Source organism: Poecile atricapillus, chromosome 2 (genome assembly GCF_030490865.1).
Source record: "Poecile atricapillus isolate bPoeAtr1 chromosome 2, bPoeAtr1.hap1, whole genome shotgun sequence".
In the NCBI taxonomy this organism is placed as follows: Eukaryota; Metazoa; Chordata; class Aves; order Passeriformes; family Paridae; genus Poecile; species Poecile atricapillus.
Window position 1 is genome coordinate 61005623 of NC_081250.1, and position 19833 is coordinate 61025455.

A 19833-nucleotide genomic window follows, 5' to 3' on the forward strand; every position below is an offset into this window, starting at 1 on the left:
TCACAAAGGTATGTACAAAGCTAAAAAACAACAGTCTTAAAGCATAAGAGAAAAAATTATTTCTTACAGGCAAATAGTGAAAAGTTTATATGCTAATTAAACATTTAATAGAGGTATGAAATAAACTTTTTGTATATAAACATCTTCGTTTTGGTGAGGGATCATCTTGAATTCAAGATCATATTCCTTTCAAGGTTAGCATGATGGCAGACATTTACTCTAGAGGGATCTGCAAAACATCTATATCATATTCACTATTCATCAGAGCAATTCTGTACAATACAGATAAACACAAATGGTGGAAATAATGTGGTCAACAAGAGGAGAAATTGAAGATATCAACAGCTTCCACCTTCCCAGCAGCAGAAGGGAATTTACCATATTAAACTCCAGACAGTCCCACAGAGATGACCAGGCCTGATACTTCTGTGTGATGAGGAGGACCACAACTACCTCCACCAAAAGAGAGAAAGTGGTACCTCCTCCTCCTGCCCTCAACTGTTGACTTTGATGAGCTACCAACCCCTGTAAGCTGCACCAGCAGATGGAAATTTGGGCACTGAAGAAGGTACCAGTCCACACCCCCAAAATAAGCTGCAGAAGACAGAAATCAAGCTATTCAGGAGGGAGGAAATGGTCCTTTCCTGGCTCAATTCACTTCCTCTCTGTCCTGCTTTCTTAAATGACCTGTCTACTCTAAGCTGCTGAAACAGCACTTGTAAAAAGTGCTTGTAAAACACACCACTTTTCTGCATAAGGAAGCACAGCTGGGAGCAGGGACATTCTCAGCAATGGGACACAGGAACAAGACAGAGACACAGAATAGAAATGACTACGAGCACAACAGCTGGTAAGATCAGAATGTGGGCCACATTAATAGATCACCACTTTATGATAAACAATACAATTTTCCAAGTTTTCAGTGAAATTGCTACCATGAAGCACCGTAAAGATTTTGTAGCACTTTTTGGAGCAGACTATTACATATAATTTCATATTCGTTCTACAAATGCAATTGTAATAATTGCAAGAAATTAGTAATAACCAAAAAAGAGAGAAATCTTTCAGAGGCTGTCATCAATATGCTATTTAAATATCTAATTAAGAAATAATGACCTTAGATGTGAGTTACAGTAAGTTGCACTGGAAAGAAACCTTAGGCAAAAAAGAAGATTGTTAAGACTTTCTGTTGTAAACAACTGGTTTTCCTTTTCCGTCAGTTACAGCAACATGGTTTCTGCAAGTTTTGGACTACTGGCTTTTCAGATTTTATTATTACAATTAAAATGCCTAGACACACACAATTATGCCATCCATAATTTTCGTTACGGAAATTGTTTTGTGAATTGTGCCAAAACAGAACAGATTGATATCTGCTACATGCATATTTGAAATACCTGTTTGGTAGATAGTATAGCTAAAATCTAAATATATGAACATGCAAATACTGATTAAAATATAAACAAAAAGCCTGATGCAGAGGTTTCCTTTCAAAAACACATATACTACCTTTCTACACTTTCTACTTTCCCTGTTTCTGAAGGTAACTGACATGATAGGCTCTAGCACGTCATCAATGTTTGAGCTAAATAGTTATGAAAAGTGCCTATTTAAATATTATAAGGTAAGGTAGGGCTAAATTAATTATATACAGCTTTATATTTCCTGGGGAGTTCACTCTAAGTGTTTACTTTGAACTCCACTAGAAGTAAATACAATTTTTGTTCATGTAACATGTAATTATATACTAACTGTATTATTGTAATCCAAAGAAATACTATTTGGCCCCTCCAAGAATAATAATGAATGCAAATCAAAACATGTTTTCATCTTGTATTCTAAAAATCAAAATAGTCTTTTGACTTCAGCATCACTTCCATGAGTACCTTGAAAAGCAAAACATTTAAATACAGAAAATGTGCATGTTATCAATAAACAAACTAAAATAGGTAAATGGAAGATGTGTAATTCATCCTTTTAAGTACTCAGTCAAAGATTTTTGCAAAATATGAGCAGATTTGTAATTCAGACTCACTCCATTCAAAATGGGGACAGCAATATTTTAGAAGGCAACTTGAAAGCATTGTGTCATAGCTGGACAGACAAAAATACACAAGCAGTTGCCAAAAAAGCAAGTCTATCACTCTCAAACAGTAGGTGATCCAATTTTTCACACACCAGAAATATTTTAATTTTCCATCTCTATATATATTTTTATCTACAGATAACTTTGTACTAAGGAATAGATTTCAGTTCACAAGAGTAAACACAGAAAGCCAAAGAAATATCTTGTTCTGCTGAACTGATGAATTACTACTGAAATATCCCACGAATTTCAGCACAGAAAGGCACTGGCTTCACATGCTCTCACACTTAAGCCACAACATCCTTATCTGAGAAATCAAAGATATTTAGATATGGTTTCAAGATGGTGACTCCAGAAAATTCATCCCTGTTACAAAGAAATCAGAAGTGATGTGAACATACAAAGCATTTTCAAATGTGGACCTACAGGTGTACCTGATGTTTGCTGAACGCCACAAAAAAAACAAACCCAAAACAAAAAAACGCCAAAAAACAACAATAACCAAACAAAAAAAACAACAACTAAAAAACTCCTCAAAAATACCAAAACCCAAATTACCTACACTTTCAGGGACAATAAAACTCCTGGGTATTTTATATATTCAATATATAACAATGCTGAAATTAAATATATTGAAAAATTATTACATGATCTCATACAAAGTAAATGCAGCTCTTGGAGAAAATTCAATTTTCATAGTCCACAATTTATAAAACTGAAAAATCTGATCACAATAGAAAATGATAATGAAATAGAATTTTAACCTTTCATAGAACATAATCAGGGAAATATTCCTGCTTGGAAAATCAGGATCGACAGTAGTAACTCTTTAGCTTCTTTTTAATGCTAAATTTTTGGTCACTTGATTCATAATGTAAACTGAGATCTGTATGTAAAACAACTTTTTTTTTTTTTTTTTTTTAAATTCTGCTTGATTCTGACCCTTTGACAGCTTAGAAACACTTTGAATGACCACCACTAGATAACATGACTTAAAACACCCTACAAAACTACAGGATGCATCAAGCTTCTAAGCACTACTATGTATACTCACTCTCAACATAAACTTTGTTAGCAGGGGCTGTCCCACAAGGAAAAAGGTCGTAGTTCATCAACACAGAGTACTAAGCTTGAAGTGTTATGCTTTAATTAGCATTTAATACACAAAAGCAGATCTGAAAATCTTTCTGAGATAAAGTAACATGCTGGTCTTCTGCAACATGCTCCAGCACTGCAGGAATAATCTAGTCTAATACATGCATGTACATTGCTATGCTCCTTTTGGTTTTGAATTCCCCAATTCAGTGTGTTTTAATTCTTCTCTAGCCAGTCATATGAGCAGTGTAATAACTTGCCTGCTCCATTAGGAGGGGTGGAAACTTCAAAAAGAAGTTTCAGAAAGTACTGCAGCAGACCTATGTGCAAACCTACCCACCAGGAAATTCTAGTGTGGGCTCATTCAGGTGGTACTACACTCTTCTCATGCTTCCCAGGTGCCCAGAAAAAGCACAAATTAAGTAATATTTGAATGTATGTGAGTTGTAATAAGGGAACTCAAGTTGAACCAACAACAAAGATACATGAGTAATAGTCCAAGCTACAAAGCAGATGGAGAATTAATTAACATGTGGAAAAACAAGTCTTGATCCCATTAAAGAGACCTGTCTAGGTGGCTACATGGGTTATGAAATGGCACTAATGAAGATGAGACCACATGGAGAAAAATATTTTTACCTAGACTTAAATGATGCTGTAATACAAGATTAATTTGAGAATATTTCTCTTTCTTACTTCAAATTAACAGAATAATCACATTAGGAGATTAGTTTAAAAATATGTCTTTTTTCCAAGCAGCATTTAACATGCTTTTCTACTACTATTACCTGCCTTGTTCCAGTAAGATGATGACCTGTACAATGCTTATTACATAAATAAAATTGGAAGAGATTTAACCAAACGTCCTTAGTTCAAAGATGAAAATTATTTTGGAGTACAGCAACAAACCACTGCTTCTAGGTTCAGGTCTACTAATACCACTACAGAATTAAGATAAAGACAGCTATCTGGGCATTGTGACAATCCCTGGTTTTTAACTGCCTGTTCCATAGGAAAAAAAACCAATAATAATTGACTTGAAAAATATTGCAACTTGTTTCCTAAGCAATAGCAGAGAAACCAAACAATACAGGAAGAAAAGGTCACTTATTTCTTACAGGGACATTACAGAGGCCAATCTACAGCTTGTCTGGGATACTGGGATGGTAAAGACTTCTTATGTATCTGCATATGGAAAAATGAAGAGTCACTAACATATCTTTGTGTGTCAGTGTGGTAAATCTCTTGTGCCTCCATTCCGGTAACTCTGCAAACATACTTGGAAACTCTGAAACATGTCACTCCTGGGACAGGAACTTTTCTCTAGAGTCATAGTCTGTTGACAGAAACCACCAACTGTCACAGTAAATTAAACAAATAGGTTGGATTTCTCAATGAGAAAACATCAACCCTCAGGACAATCAAAATTAGTAGGAAAAAACTGTCCATTGCTTTAAAAGAAAAAAAAAATCTAAATTAAAAAGAGTGCCAAACACTGAACAAGACACAGGTCCCTCTAAAGGCAGAGCAACACATTTTTAGGGACAAACATGGCGCTGTGTAAAACCTCTGAACTGGCTCACGACTGACAGAAGTAGCACCTGATCTTCACAGATACTCCACAGCCGGGGAGGGTTGTTTTGGTTTATTTTTAATAATTATTATTATTACAGACTGCAAAGTGTAGTGGAGACACAATATGTCTGTCCTTTGATAGGACAGGTATGATTTATGCAAACAGCTGAGGACACTCATGTACAGCAGCAGTCTGGGAAAAACAACCACAGAGGGACATGTGCATATGTAGCCATGCATTTGAGCTTGGACAAGTACAAAAAAAGTTCACAGCTACTATACAAGAACAGAAGTCTTTGGGTCAGGAATTTTTCTTCCTCCATTTCTGAGAGAAGACGGAATCAATCAAAGAAGTCTCAAGTCAAAACTACCAAATTCGACACCATCTTGAGTTAAGAAACAAAGACACAGATGTATGGGTATGAGAGATATCTTAACAATCGGCATTTCTGGAGACTCCCAAAAATCAAGCGGTCCTTCTGAACCCCGAAGAATAGTTCCAGCTGGCAGATGTCCATGTACATAAAGGAATTCATCCTGCTGGAGAGGGAAAGGGGTTAACATGAGCCATGGAAGACTCCAGTGCATTGGGGAGGAGGGAATATACATGCTCCAATAAGCCTTTTCTTCCCCCACAGAATTACAGAGGAGTCCAAGGTTTCATTGAAACCCCAGCTGGAAGTGGTAATTCAGCACCACCTGTCACAGCCCCGTGACGACTCCCAGGCCCTCGCTGACCTGCCCAGCCTCAGCCGCTGCCTCCACAGCCCACTGTGCTGCACCCGGAGCCCCAGTGAAGCTCTGGCTTTTCTTCTCAGACCTGCCTTGAGCTTAACCTGCCTGCCTCCAGCCCTGCACTCTTCTCCTCAGACCTGCATTATTTGTACTCCTCTCCCTAGGCCTGTCTCCACCTCATATCCTTTTGATCCACACTGGAGCCCCTGGAAAGACCCAGGCTGTGAGTGACCATTTCACCACCCAGGCATGTGGTGTGACTCTTAGGGCTGCCATGTGCAGGGCTAAGAGTTGGACTCTATGATCCTTGTGGGTCCCTTCCAATGCAGCATATTCTGTGATTATGGAATTTTCCATGTCTGGGACTGCTCATGGGTCCTACTACCAGCCCCCAGCTTTGCCCCATACTCGGGCCCCATGGCACCCTGATCATGCTGCTCCCAAGTGCTTATCATCTAACAGTATCAGACAAAAATAATTCAAAAAAGGAAAACACTATTTTTAACAAAGTATATTTTACTATTTTAAGACGACTTAGTCTGATCCAAATTCACATCTTAATAAAGATCACTGTACCATAAAATAGTCTTCAAAGATTTCTCCAGTCTTTACACAGAGAAAACTCAGGTCCAATGTGGTGTTGGTACTAAAACTTGACATAACAAGACTACTAAGGCAAAGCTGATAAAATTAGCACAGTCAAATCACAGTGATTAATACATTCTATGTCTTGTTCTTCGTTCATTACATTTTTAAATTTTCAGAAACTGCTGAGCACTGCTGCCTTTTAAAGCTACGCTGTGTTATTTCAAACCCAAACCAATACGCAAAAAAGTCACCTACGACACACAGCTGGAGAGGCTGAGAAGAGGAAAAGGGAAGACAAAGACAGGAAAACCTAAGAATCTGTATTTCAGGAGAGAAAAGCAGGCTATATAACACAGATTGAAACAGTAGTTAATTTAGCTGTCTTATACAACTAACTTGTTTGTTTGAGGCTTTAAGAATGCTTTGGCCTTTTCAAGACATATTTTACTTTTTTCTCCATGAAATAGATACATTTTTGCGGTTTCCAGTATTTTTTTATATTATCTTATGGTAGAAAATAGATATTAAAATTGACCTGAGAACAGCAAGAACTACACAACATAATATTTGTTTGTATCAGGTTATACAGGACAGGGTTTCTGAGAATAACTTCTTAGGAGATGTTAACAGTCTGCAGCTTGGTCAATTTGGGAAGTAATTGTTTTTTCAAAACCCAGTAAAAAAATATAATCTGTTAAAAATATATTTTTAAAAAGTTTCAAATTGTTGCTACCCTCATGAGTCACCTAATGCTAAGTGTTTATACCCTACAGTACCCTTGTACTTAAAGTACCCCTGTAATTAAACTAGTAATAACCTGATATTTGAAATAATAGTATTTCTAATTTTCCTATCTTAAATTAATTTAAGATACATTACTACTATACATTAAAAGATATGAACAAGACCATAGCTCAATTAGCTTACAACCTTGACAACATTTACAACAAGAAAGATATTGTAACATTATACTATGATACATATTAAAGGAAATTTTTTACCATCTGAAAGTCAGACACAGCCAAATGTAAAAAAATGGTTTTAATCATGAAAAGGATTTTGATGGGCACAAACAAGATGTTCACTGGAAAGAAGATAAGGTAAAGAATTTATAACACTTGAAGTAACTGCACTGAAGAGCTTATAACCAGACTTCAAAACCAAACCATGAACAAAAATGCAGTTTAAAAAGGTATTATAATTCAGCACTATGACAAAATGTCACCCCTAGATTTACCAGAAGTCAGAGGAAGAAAAAGTAACCACACTAAGCCTTGAACTGATATTCTGACCTAAACAGCACACTGGACTTCATAGCAATTATGAAGGACACATTACTAAAAGACAGTGAAGTAAGAAAGACTATATTATCAAAACTCCTCTATGAAATGTTTATGAACATGCTAATCTAAACTCAGAACTTAAATACACCACTTTTTTTTTTTTCATTCTAGGCAGTAATTTCACACCTACCTGGGATGCCCAGAGCAATGCATTTTAAATTTAACCACCAGGGAAATTACTACATAAGCTGGAGAAGATGAGAAAATCAGAAGAGGACTTGTGTGACTTTTGTTGTTCCTTCTTTCTTTTTTTTAATAAATTGACAAAATGGAAGGATAACAACTGGCCTTGTTAAAAGGAAAGCAGCAAGGGAAGGAAGATTAAAATAGAATTCCTCAAAGTAGGAGTACGGAACAGAAAAATACTTGTAATCTTATGGGGAAATGGGCATCCAGAGGTGATTGACAGGAGAGAATAGCTTGTTCAAAAGAATATAAAAATGAAATATATGAGTGATGACTCTTTACAAACAGGTTAGAGGAGCAAGACAGAAGTAACTGTATCTAATTTAGTCATTAGTACATCGGGGCTGACAATCACATCAGACAGATCTTAACAATGTTTACAGATCATAATAAGTCACTAACAATATTCTGGAACCACTATCTTAGAAATCAAAAAACACAGAATGAAAAAAACCCTATAAATGCTCTTTTCTTCTTGTAACCAAATAAGCAAGGATTTATTTTCCAAAACAAATGTAAGTTAACATCTTAAACTATTTAAAAGTGGTAAATTCCTGCCTCCTTCTGGGTAGCTTAGGAGTAGTACACTAGACCTGCAGAAAGAGATAAAAGGAATTTCTCTGCAGTACTGAATGTTCTGTAAGTTTGGAAGATTCTTACCCTGTATTGATGGAAATTATTTCTATCAGTGGATTCTTCCTAATCTTTGGCAAATCCAGTCGGGCTCCCCCCAAACGTTTTCCATTATCCTTTTTCTGACCCAGCAGTCTCACGGAATGACCTTCAAATTAAACAAAAAAAATGCAGTCATTACAAAGAACAAATCTCATCATAGTTGTTTTGATTTGCTCTTCTTCAGAAGTAGTGTTTATATTTCAAAGACTGAAAATGAGAATGAGATGTAATAATATATTTCCACCAGCTGGAGCATTTAAAAGGAGACACTGACAGGTAAAATAAATCATCTTAAAATGAGCAAATTATTTCATCCAATTATCTTTTCACACTTGCATTTTCAGTTTTATATGATTAAAATTATCTAAGCAGTCTCATTTTCAGATTCTCTAGCAAATAACAACATAGCAATAATATTTAAATGAGTTGTACGGCAGGATCAAAAGACTCTTCCCAAAAATTTCATTCAAACCTAAATTAGTAGGTAATAAACAACTAAATACTTTGTTAGCTTATTATATGGAGAACCAATACATTTCAAGGTTACCTGACTGTGAAAGTCTGAAAGTGCTGTGAAGCATATCCTCACATGTCCATGGCGAAGCTGACTACCAAGATTTGCACATATTCCTCCCACACCAGGACAACTGCAGGTCAGAAAACTGCCTCACAACTACTTTCCTGAAGCCATTTATATTCAGAGAGTAAAATACAAATAATTTCACCAACTGCTTACAACATCAGTCATACCACGACAAGTCCTATATTTAAAGAGCACAAATGACAGGGTTCGCTGATATTTTGAAGTGAGAAGTATGTGTGTATTATTGCATAAGGTAGACTAAAGTGTCCCCAAGTTATAAGTGTAAAACTTGTACAATTTACTCCAAAAAGCCTAGAACAGGCAGGTGAGAGACAGCAAATGAAAGCTAATTGTAGATACCCGAACAGAGTTGGAAAACCACAACTCAAACTGGAAGGAAGAGAAAGTATGTGTCTGTTGAACTTGGAAAACTCCCTGATAGTAAACCCTACAGCTTCAATCTGCCAAATATTTCAGGAAAGAAAAAACTAACCTTAAAACAGGAGGGGTGTGAAAGGAATGCATGAAACTATAGAGTACGAGTTGAGTTATATCTAGCACAGCAAAGCCTATGACCAATTCAAATCAATTAAAAACTGTATTACATCAAAGCTCCTAACTTACATTACCAAGATATTTACAAAATTAATTCCTTCATCAGTCAAAGCCTTCCCTCCCTGCCTGTTTTGAGGAGTCATAAATTAATTTTTGAATAATGTGGAATTCATGCTCTTAATTAATTTCCTTGGTATGGCAACAACAGCCTGGAAAAAACTCAACTACTTCTAGAATAACATCTTCCTCAAGTTTATTTAAAGATACATAAAAATTCTAAATCAAAAATGTGATCTAATGAACAAGTGAGCAGGACTGACCTGATAGAATAAATGTTAATACCATTAGGAGACATAATGGTTAATAATGATAGAAGACATCAAAATGTCGACAGGAAACAAAAGGCATTACTTCTGCAGTTGCATTTGACAAAAATTTCATTACATCCTGTGGTGAGTTTAGTAATATGGTGCTTGTGCTACTAGCATTTGCTAAATTACTCACTTCTACCTTTTCCTGAGAATAAAAGCAATATCCTTGTTTCACAATACCATCAGTTATTTTCTAATTTAATGCTTCATTGAGGAGCTGCGAGCATGGCACCATTTTATTTACTTGTATAACAAAAGTGAGTGCCTTAAACCAGAAACAGAGAACATTCCTTTTTGTATTTCTTAATACTGGGGTTTATTTGAAATAAACCAGTTTATCCATTTTTAAAATATTCAGCTACATTGCTGTATTAAAGGTGCATTTGGATTTATGGCTGTAAATACAGTGGAACCATTCACAGTAGTTTTAAAACAATCAGGCTTAACAACAACAAGTTTCCCAAAATTTAAAATCCTCACACTTAGAACTGGGGTCAAACCGCCATTCTTAAGTTTAAAAAACAAAATAGAAACAACAAGCCACAAAACCAAACTGCTCCCCTCCCCAAGTAATGTGTCAGAGTGCAGAACCAGAGAGGACTCATCTCCTCAGAACACGGACACTCACAAAGAGAAGCCATGTGAGTTACTGCTCTCTAACAGGAATTTAGCTCACCTTTCTCATACTTAGAGCATTACTCAAACAGGCAACCACCCCCAAAAACACCTCACAAGATCAGGACATTGCACAGATAGAATATAACTTATAGGGAGAATAAGATTGATCATCTTCTATTGCCAGAGATTTCCTTTATTCAGGAAAGAAACCCCAGCTCTGTGACCATCTCACACGCGTTCCCCTGAATGCTAACACCCACCCCAGCCCTGAACCCGAGCTCAGGAAATCTGTGGCCTGGCAATCAAATATAGCAGCTTATTCTCACATAGAATACACTTCTCATATTCCTCCTGAAGGACACTGCAGTTCGAATTAATATGAGGCTTGTAAGACCTGCGGGGTACTCAAGAATAACAACATCCCTGTACTTTTCAGTCCAGACACTAGAGGCTAAAAAAATGCCTCTAGTGGGAGATGACTTTTAGCAGAGACTTTAATGCTCCCAGAAAGCGACACACACACATCCAACTACTGTGACCTGTGTGGCAGGCACACTTAATTATTTTTCTTCAGAAGTAAACCCCCTCAATTACAGTGTTCGTGACCTTAAATCCTTTTTCCCCTACTCCATACAAGGACTATTTTGTTTCATTTTAAGTAATCACTAAAGCATCTGTTTACAGAATTGTTACTATTAATAAAACATAACTTGATCAACAGTGAATCATACTTTTTCACATGCTGTAGATCTTTTTTTCCTCATACTTATTTAAGGGAAACTTAAAAATAAGTATTTTGCCATCTTCGACTAGGAAAAAGCTAACTTTTTTTTAGATTGTCTAACCAGCACTATTAAGCCCAGACCAACATCAGGCTTAACAGAAAAAGGAGTAATTCTAAATCTCATTCATGACCTCCTCTCAAAGCTTAGAAGGGGACAAAACACTGCAATTAAGCTTTACTTCTAAAGCATTTTAAGTGATTAAGTTACCTTCTCTCTGACTTTACAGGTTGCATAACTTACCTAAGCAAAGCAGGTGTCCCAAATTTAAAAGGAGTCTTTCTTTTCATGTTTATTTTGTTTCTTTCCTTTTTATTTTTTTTTAAGTTTTGTACAACATTCTTGAAAACTGAGTTAATCACAAGTCTATTACCATAATGATGAGTGCTCCATCTCAGATATCAAACACCACTCGTTTTTTGAGGGCTCACTCTACAATGCAAGCTTTGAAACACAGCTTAAAGACAAACAGATCTAGTCAGGTTAGATAGGAAAGCCTAAATGATCTAGGCCTATTAACTGCTTCTGCTATAAAAATAACTTTTCTATTTCTACATAGTCTAGCAGCAGATAAAATTCCATTAAGAAAAGATAAAACAAAACCTGAAAAAGTTAATTAGTGGTTTAGGTCATGCTTCAGAGCAGATTTTCACTAATTAGTAGATAATTAATACAGATTACAACATAACAGAAGTATTAACCAAGTCCAGCAAGGACACTTGCAGAGCAGAATCACTCACAACAAGTGCAAATGAAATCAAGCTAGGAACAATTTAAAATTAATCAGAGCTCTCTAGTTTGCAGAACCGTTTAATATTAAATTCATCTTTACATGGAAGTCAGTAGATGCAGTTCACATTACTTGGTACTATCTGCAAGAAGGATGAGATTTGAATGAAGTAATCAGGACATTAAATCCCATTGTTAGTCTAAAAGAGGACATTTAAATGTGTCTAGTTTGATAATTCAGTATGCAAAATGAAAATATTTTCAAGGTATTTCACTTGTCAAAAAGGACACAAAGAAGTAGCACAATTTTAATGGCATGTACATATACGTTTAATAATAAATGTATGGAGAAGGGCCCATCTTGAAATACAAATATATGAAGGGAACAGGTAATGGAATTTCTTTGTCATAACATTATAGCATTAAATGGCCTGTGAACCTCAGGCTACCATTATATCCCTGTGACCTAGAACCACAGAAGCATGCTAATGATATTGGAGCAAACAGATTCAAATGGGACTGGTACTTTCATCATTTATTACAAGAATAAGTCAGGGGCAAGTAGCCTGACTTAGTAAATTTTAGTAAACTTTACCTGGCTATCAGCATTATATCAGGTACTAGTAGATCAATATTATAATAGTCAGCTTCACTCTGTCCATAGGCTGGGACCCCTCAAGAACTGCTGGGAAATTATAGCTGCTTGAAAGATGGAAGAGGGCACCCACTGAGGGTCCCCTGCACACCCCACCTGAGCTATACATTGTGCCTCTGAAACACAGCTCCCAGCCAGACACAGACTTCTTAGCTATTAGCTTCAAAGTTCAGTGCAGATACCTCACGCAGCTCAAAACCACGATTTTACAGAAAATCCTCAAAGATGCAGGAAACCCCAGCCTTGGCAGCAACCATTTCTATTGTTTTCTGCTTCTTCTGTTACCCACTCTCTCCCTTTCCCAGTTACATCACTATGCTTAGAGGTTATTCACCATTTCCTGAAAGACACTTTTTTCCTCACAGCACAGCTGCCAATGCACGGTTCTGCACTTCTCAGATGTCTCTCACCAACCTGTCTGATCTTCTCCAGCATCTTTAGGGAACAGGATTAAGCACTATTTCGTGTATTCTTGCACACATTTCCTTCCACCACTGTTTGGTTCTTAATGAATAGAAAGTTTCCTTTCCTCAAGGTTAGCACTGGAAAAAATAGCACGTAGGAGCAGTGTAGCTAAGGAAAGGAAGGTAAAAGCACATGAAGGAAAACCAAAGTAATACATTTCTTAAAAGTAAATTAAAGGAAGAAGTGTAAAGAAGAACCAAAAGCAGCAATAAAGACTGAAAGAAGCATCAAGCAAGGGCAGACCATAAACTCCTCTCAATCTTTTCTCCCTCCCCTGCAGCACAAACATGCTGTCCCACAGCAGACATGACTGATTTCAAAGGAATTCCCAAGCTCCCCAGAGCAATCACATGCTGTCAGACATACACAAGTGCAAAAACAAGGACACTAATTGGTTTAGGACTCTGCTGTGTGGATGCTCCCACCCAAACCAACCCCAGCTGGCCAGCAGCACATTGGCATCCCTGAATGTCATCAGTGGCATTTCCTGTTACAAGTAAATTCAGGGAGCAAAGAAAAGCCAAACCTAACTGAAAGGTATATGCCCTGATCCTGACCAAGCAACTAATATAAATCATTCCTCTTCTGGATCAGTGAAGATGGGAATGTTCTGTAACAGTCAAACTCCTTCATCTGGTGTAGGCAGGAACAGGGACTAATTCAGACTAACACTGTCAGAGTTACTTCTCTTTCCTTGTGTGTCACCGCACCATGCCTTGGGCCAAGTATCCAGCCCCATTAGGATGCTGACAGCAGGTGGTATGTTTGATCCAGTCTCTGCATTCAAAACTCTTTCATAAAAAGATTGCTTTCCATTCTACACCAAATAAAAAAGCTTCATAGAAATGTGCAGGCATTACTAAGCTTACAGCACGTTTGTAACTAGCTTGAAATACAGAGAACTACTAAGTGTTGCACTTGGAATTAGCATCCAACAATAATACTGCTTTGGAAGACTCTGGAATGTGAGTGTCACACCAGTGAAGACAGGAGCTTTTAAAAATTAATTTAATGTAATTTCAAAAACAAGATATTCAGTAGAAATGGTCTGCAGGTGTACCATATTGCTAAAATTCATATATCACTTTCTCTCCATTAAACATGCAATAACCTCTTTATTCTTGGCATGTTTCCAGGGTATGACTCAATCATAACAATGTCTGTAAGCACTAAAACCATACTGTACAAGAAGTCATACAAAAAAGAGATAGGTATTAACAAGGTATTACTGTCCATGTAAAAATTTCACCAAGTTAAATTAAAAATATAAGTATTCAAGAACATTTTTGACACGTCCATGGTATTTTGCTCCCACAGCAAAAGCACTTGAAATGTCTTATTAAGGCACTATTTCCTTTTTTTTTTTTCAGGATTCAATAGCTTCACCCTACTTATTCTGAGATCATGCAATGTTATTGTCTTTCTGAAAAAGGGCCTGAACGTTAAATCTCCTGTGAGCTCAAAATGCCAGCCACAATTCCACAGCTCAGGACAATCCTAAGAATCGACTACAGGAAGAGTTCCCCTGACCCTCCATCCTCACCTCTCTCTGAAGAAACGTATTTGATTAGGATCAAAGATTCTGCTCAAAACCTCAGGAGATCCTGGAGAGAAAACTTCCAAGGGAAAAGACATTTTGAATCAGATAAAACAGGCTGCATTATGAGGAAGGGAAGTGCTGAAAGCAGGATTGTCAGAGCCAGCTGCAACAGCACAAGTAACTTGCCTAATGTTTTGGGGTGTGCAGCCTGAACAGAACAAATTTAGCCTTAGAGTGAAACGCTGAGCTGAACTTCCTGCTGTGTGAAAAATCATGAGGTACTTTTTACATTTACCAGCCACAAGGATTCTCTAACAGAGCTAAATACAGTGAGTCTAACCAACGTGAATAGGACAGAAAAATAGGGATGCTGTAAGATAGTCATTCACTCAAAGCATGGAAAAGAGCACATACAGATCTGGAAGAAAAGGCACCTTTTCCATGCACATCACAGGCTCATTTAACAATGAGGAATCACAATTGCGATTTTACTGAGATTTTTAATCTGTTTCCCACCCAACTGCTTGTTTTCTTCTTCTGTGGCACTGTTTATCTCCCATTCAGTTTCTGTGAGCTACTTACAAAATAAAGTCATAACAGTGACAGTTATAATAGGGATAGTCAGTTCTATCAGATTTATAAATTAAATCAATGAAATAACTACACTGAGAAAAATGATTACAAAACCTTTCTAAAGTCCTGGATCATCTCACACACCTATTAGTCCCTGCATGCCCAAAAGCATTTGAACAGACACAGCAAAAATAGCAATGAACTTTTCTTGTAAGAGCAAAATCCAGTTGATGATAACAAAAATCTCTTGTCCCAGCAGGGACAATTTTAATATTGAGCCACATAATTTTCGATGTTTTACATAAGCAATTAAAAACTGCCTTTGCAGAAATAGTTTCTCCACAATTACTGTATATTCCTAATCATGCTCCATATTTTTATTTAAATTACAGTCTACAAAGCTGAACTCTCTGAACTGAAAGTGGCACAGACCATGGTATTACTATTTGGAACTCATCAGTACCTTTCAGTACATCACACTTTTAGTAAGCAGTCAGAAAGGGACAATCGAAACACAACCCGGTGCTCTCACTGAAGAATCTGAATAAACCTTCCTTTAAAAACCATACAGTGGGAAACCTTCCAGCCAAGTCCTTTATAAGCCAATATTGTTGTCAAAGTAGTTCTTAAATAACAGGAAAAATAAAAAAAAAGCTACTTTTTTGAGTGCTAACACTGTTTTTACCCTTAGTGCTTTGATAATAACAAAAAATTTATAATTTTGTTTAAATAGGAGTATCTCCAAAATTTCCAATCCAGGGCACACAAAACAGAGGCAGGTGACATGTACCACATTATGCCACTAACCTCAGTAATTGATACATACACTTGAGTGATTGGTGAATCTCTTAATCACACTCATGGTTGCAAGTTACTGACTTATTGTGCAATTCTGTGTATTGCCCACTGAAAACATGATTTCAATCCCACCCAAATTTCTTAAGTCTGTCAAACACAGCCCTTGGCACAAGTTCATAGAATCATAGAATTTATAGCCATGGGGTTGCAAAGGACCCTAAAGATCATCTAGTCCCAACCCCTATGCCATGGGCAGATACGTCTCCCACTAGACCAGGGTGCTCAAGAACACAGTTTTTCCAGTTAGTGCCTTTAGTTCTCCACAACCTCAGTTTAAAAGATAATTCTACCTCCTAGAAATAGCATTAGAGACGTGGTACTGGCTGCAGGGGCCTCTGCAGGGATAGGCCAGGACTGCCAAGTGCCAGATCCAGCTGGCTCCAGCTGCCTCCAAAAGCTCTGCCACAGGGCACGGTGGAGCCCCACAGCTGTCACAGGTGTAAGAAAGGGAAAAACTGTCTGGCAGTGAGAAGTGTGAAGGAAAGCCCTGTGAGCAGCAAGGTGAGAAGAGAAGGAGGATAAAGAGAAGAAGCAGGAGGTGCTGCAGGCACCCCACTGGATTCCCCTGCAGCCCCTGGAGAAGATCACAGTGAAGCAGGACATCCCCCTGCAGCGGAGCAGGGGAGCAGCAGCCTGGAGCAGGGCTCCTGGCAGCAACTGCACCAAGCCTGTGGGACCCACACCAGAGCAGCCTGCTCCTGAAGGACTGCACCCCTGGAAGGACCCATGCTGGAGCAGTGCTTAGGTCCCCAAAGCCCACAGGAACGGCCCAGGCTGGAGCAGGAGGACAATGTGGGGAAGCAGAATCAGCACAGAGGGGCTGTGTTGGGCTGACCACAGCCTCCACACTCATCTCCCTGCACCACTCAGGGGGAGGAGATGGAGGAGTCTGGGATGAGAGACTGAAGCTGAGCATGGGAAGAAGAGGGGTGGGGGAAGGCAGCTATAGTTTCTCACCACTCTATTCTATTTTTAACTGGCAATAAATTAAATTAATTTCCCCCAAGTCAAGTCTGTTTTCCCCATGATGGTAACTGGTAAGTGATCTTCCTGTCCTCATCATGACCCAAAAGTTGTCCCATCTTATTTTCTCCACTGCCCTTGTGAGGAGTGCTAGCAAGAAAGCAGCTGGGTGGGGGTCTGGCAGTCAGACAAGGTTAACCCACCACACAGTGAAATAAATAAAACAACCCATCCAAAACTGCCCCACTCCTCCCCTCCCCCTCCTTTCTATGTCCTTTCAAAGCAGACAGAAACAGGGACTTGATGAGGCCACTACCCTCCCTCTGACCCTCCTTAAGCTGCACTTTGGCACAGACAGTCAGTTTCCTGACTGGAAGCCAAATAATACTTTTCCTCAAATAGGAACTCCTGACTCCTCCAGTTTTTATTCTTCATTTGGCCTGTCATCAGCTTCTTAAGTCAAGGCTACTCTTCCCACAATCACAGAAACTGAAAAGAGACTTTTTTATCTACTGTTACCAGCAGATTATAGTGAAATCAATCAATCAATCAATCCTGTTTAACATTTTGGCATTCATATACATACACACACACACACATATATATATAGATATATATACACACACACACATGCACTCTCGGGTGGACAATCCAGTATAGACTCTACACTTTAGCCTATATATAATATAGGTACCATTTATCTCATTTTCATACCGACAGACACTGCAACTATCATGAATCAGTAACTGCCAATCACATGAGCACAATTAAACAATTTAGCAAATAATGGTCAATGTTTTAACTGGGAATGGATGGGCAACTTCACCAGACAAGTAAACGTGACTGAAACTGAGAAAGGTTATGTATAAAGGTTAAGTATAAAGGGCTCAACCCTGAAGTAATTTCCTTTGGTTGTTTTTTATAATCAGGTCTAATGACCTATTGTAAAACTATGTTTTGTGAAAGCATTAGACAGACACAATATGGACTAAACCAAATTCAACCTATGTCCCTCATCTCCCTAAGGCCTAAGCTAAAAGCAGACTGTACACAAATACTCTGGTCCCACGCTTCCCACCTCCAAAAACCCCTAATTAACATGGAATTTGAGAGCATGTCTAGAAAGGAAGGGGGAAAGACCTAAGTCTCTGAAGACCTCAAAGCCAGAAAAGAAGAATTTCTCTATAAAGCACTTAACATTTCTCCTTTAAAATACAGAACAAATGCATTCTCTTGCATACTGTAAACTGTTTATAGCTAAGCTTGTATACACACACAGACTTTTTCTAAAGGCAGATTTTAGAGTGATTCATAAAAAGCTGACTTGAACAGTCACCATAAAGACATTCTGCAGTTCCCACCAAGGACAAATCTTCAGCTTATTGGACCATACTACAGAAACTGACCATCCCAAATAACTTTCATATTCTATACTGAAATTTTACATCAATTATAGGCCTGTTTTCACCTAGCTCACAGACACCACAACTCCTTAGCAATACTTTCCTTACATTCTATGTAATCACAACACCTTACTGGAAAACTAAGCACGAGCGGGAATGGTGCCCTAATGTTGTAAAAATTGCTGTAATCCAGACTTAAAATTTTGGTAATGTGCAGATGAAGTAAGGTTTACTAAACTGTTAAATCAGAACCCTGCATGACAAAACCATTCTGTTTATCAGGAAGACTGAGAGACACACTGGCTACACAATTGTGGCTGTCACTTGGAGAAACTCAGTTCTGAGACTGTGAATGAATTATTTTGTCTAGTTCTTCACAGACAGTATAGAGACTTCAGATTATAAATTACCACACATATGAAAAGTATGTGAAGATGCCTCTAGTTAAAATATATCTTAGGACACAGTATAAATATTAATTAGACATGACCTGCATACAAATACTGCACTGCTATTGAAGATTGCTTCTGGAAGTGACAATTTACCTGCTAATTTACCTGCTAATTAGGAAATTTCAAAGATTCAATTCAACACTTGTGATAAAAGTTAGGATAGCATAAAATTGACAAATCACTGAGCCTCTTAAAAGTCTCTCTCTCTCTTTTAGCTGTCAGTGCAACAACAAATGTGCACATCCTTCTTTTTCATTTTCTGATGAAGCAGGATAAAAAGATAAAGTCACATAAAAAGTGTTTATCAGAATTATCTCGATGGAAAGTTGGGAACTAACAATTACACTGTCTTCACACATATGTGGCAAAGACCACCACAAAGATATATTTCTTGTACCTACCATCTCTTGACCCAGCAGAATGGAATTGTTCTGAAAAGGTCTTCTTGACAATGCCCTTAAGAATGAGGAAAAAAAAGCTAGAAGAAACCCTTTTATATTTCATACAAACAGTTCTAAATAATTCCAAGAAATCAATTTTCTTTGGGAAAACAACAAGCCTTCCACCAAATCCAACAGGGAAGCCATTTTCATGAAAAACTGAAAAGATGACTATTTGGGGAAAAAAAAAAAAAAAGGTAAGAAAAAAAAAATTCTTTCTCCAAACTTCCCAAAAACTGCAACTTCTACAAATGAAAAAATTCAAGCATCCAAGAAAAAACTAAGCTACCACTTAAGAAATGGGAAGCCAGGGAAAGCTAGACTTTTAGACTTAAAACTAGCATCAGGGTAACCTGTTTCTACCTTGAAATTTGGATAGAAAATCCAGACAACTCAGGCTGACCAACCTACAGAGCACAGACACTATGAAGTTCCACTTATTCAGTCAAATATTTTTTTGAACATTCAATATATAACACTTTTAAGCTTTCAATATATACATAACCACACCACTAGAGTACACCATCCATGCAACTTTAGCTTTTCTTTAAAAAAAAAGTAAA

At 37.5% G+C, this 19833-nt stretch overlaps 1 protein-coding gene across 1 annotated transcript in view; it reads right to left on the reverse strand.

Moving 5' to 3' along the window:
* The window catches only part of CDKAL1 (CDK5 regulatory subunit associated protein 1 like 1), a 377070-nt gene that overhangs the window by 226982 nt on the left and 130255 nt on the right, over nt 1–19833 (reverse strand). The window contains exon 8 of the mRNA XM_058831551.1: nt 8269–8389. Coding sequence (XP_058687534.1) covers nt 8269–8389 — 121 coding nt within the window. The remainder of the gene's footprint in view (nt 1–8268; nt 8390–19833) is intronic.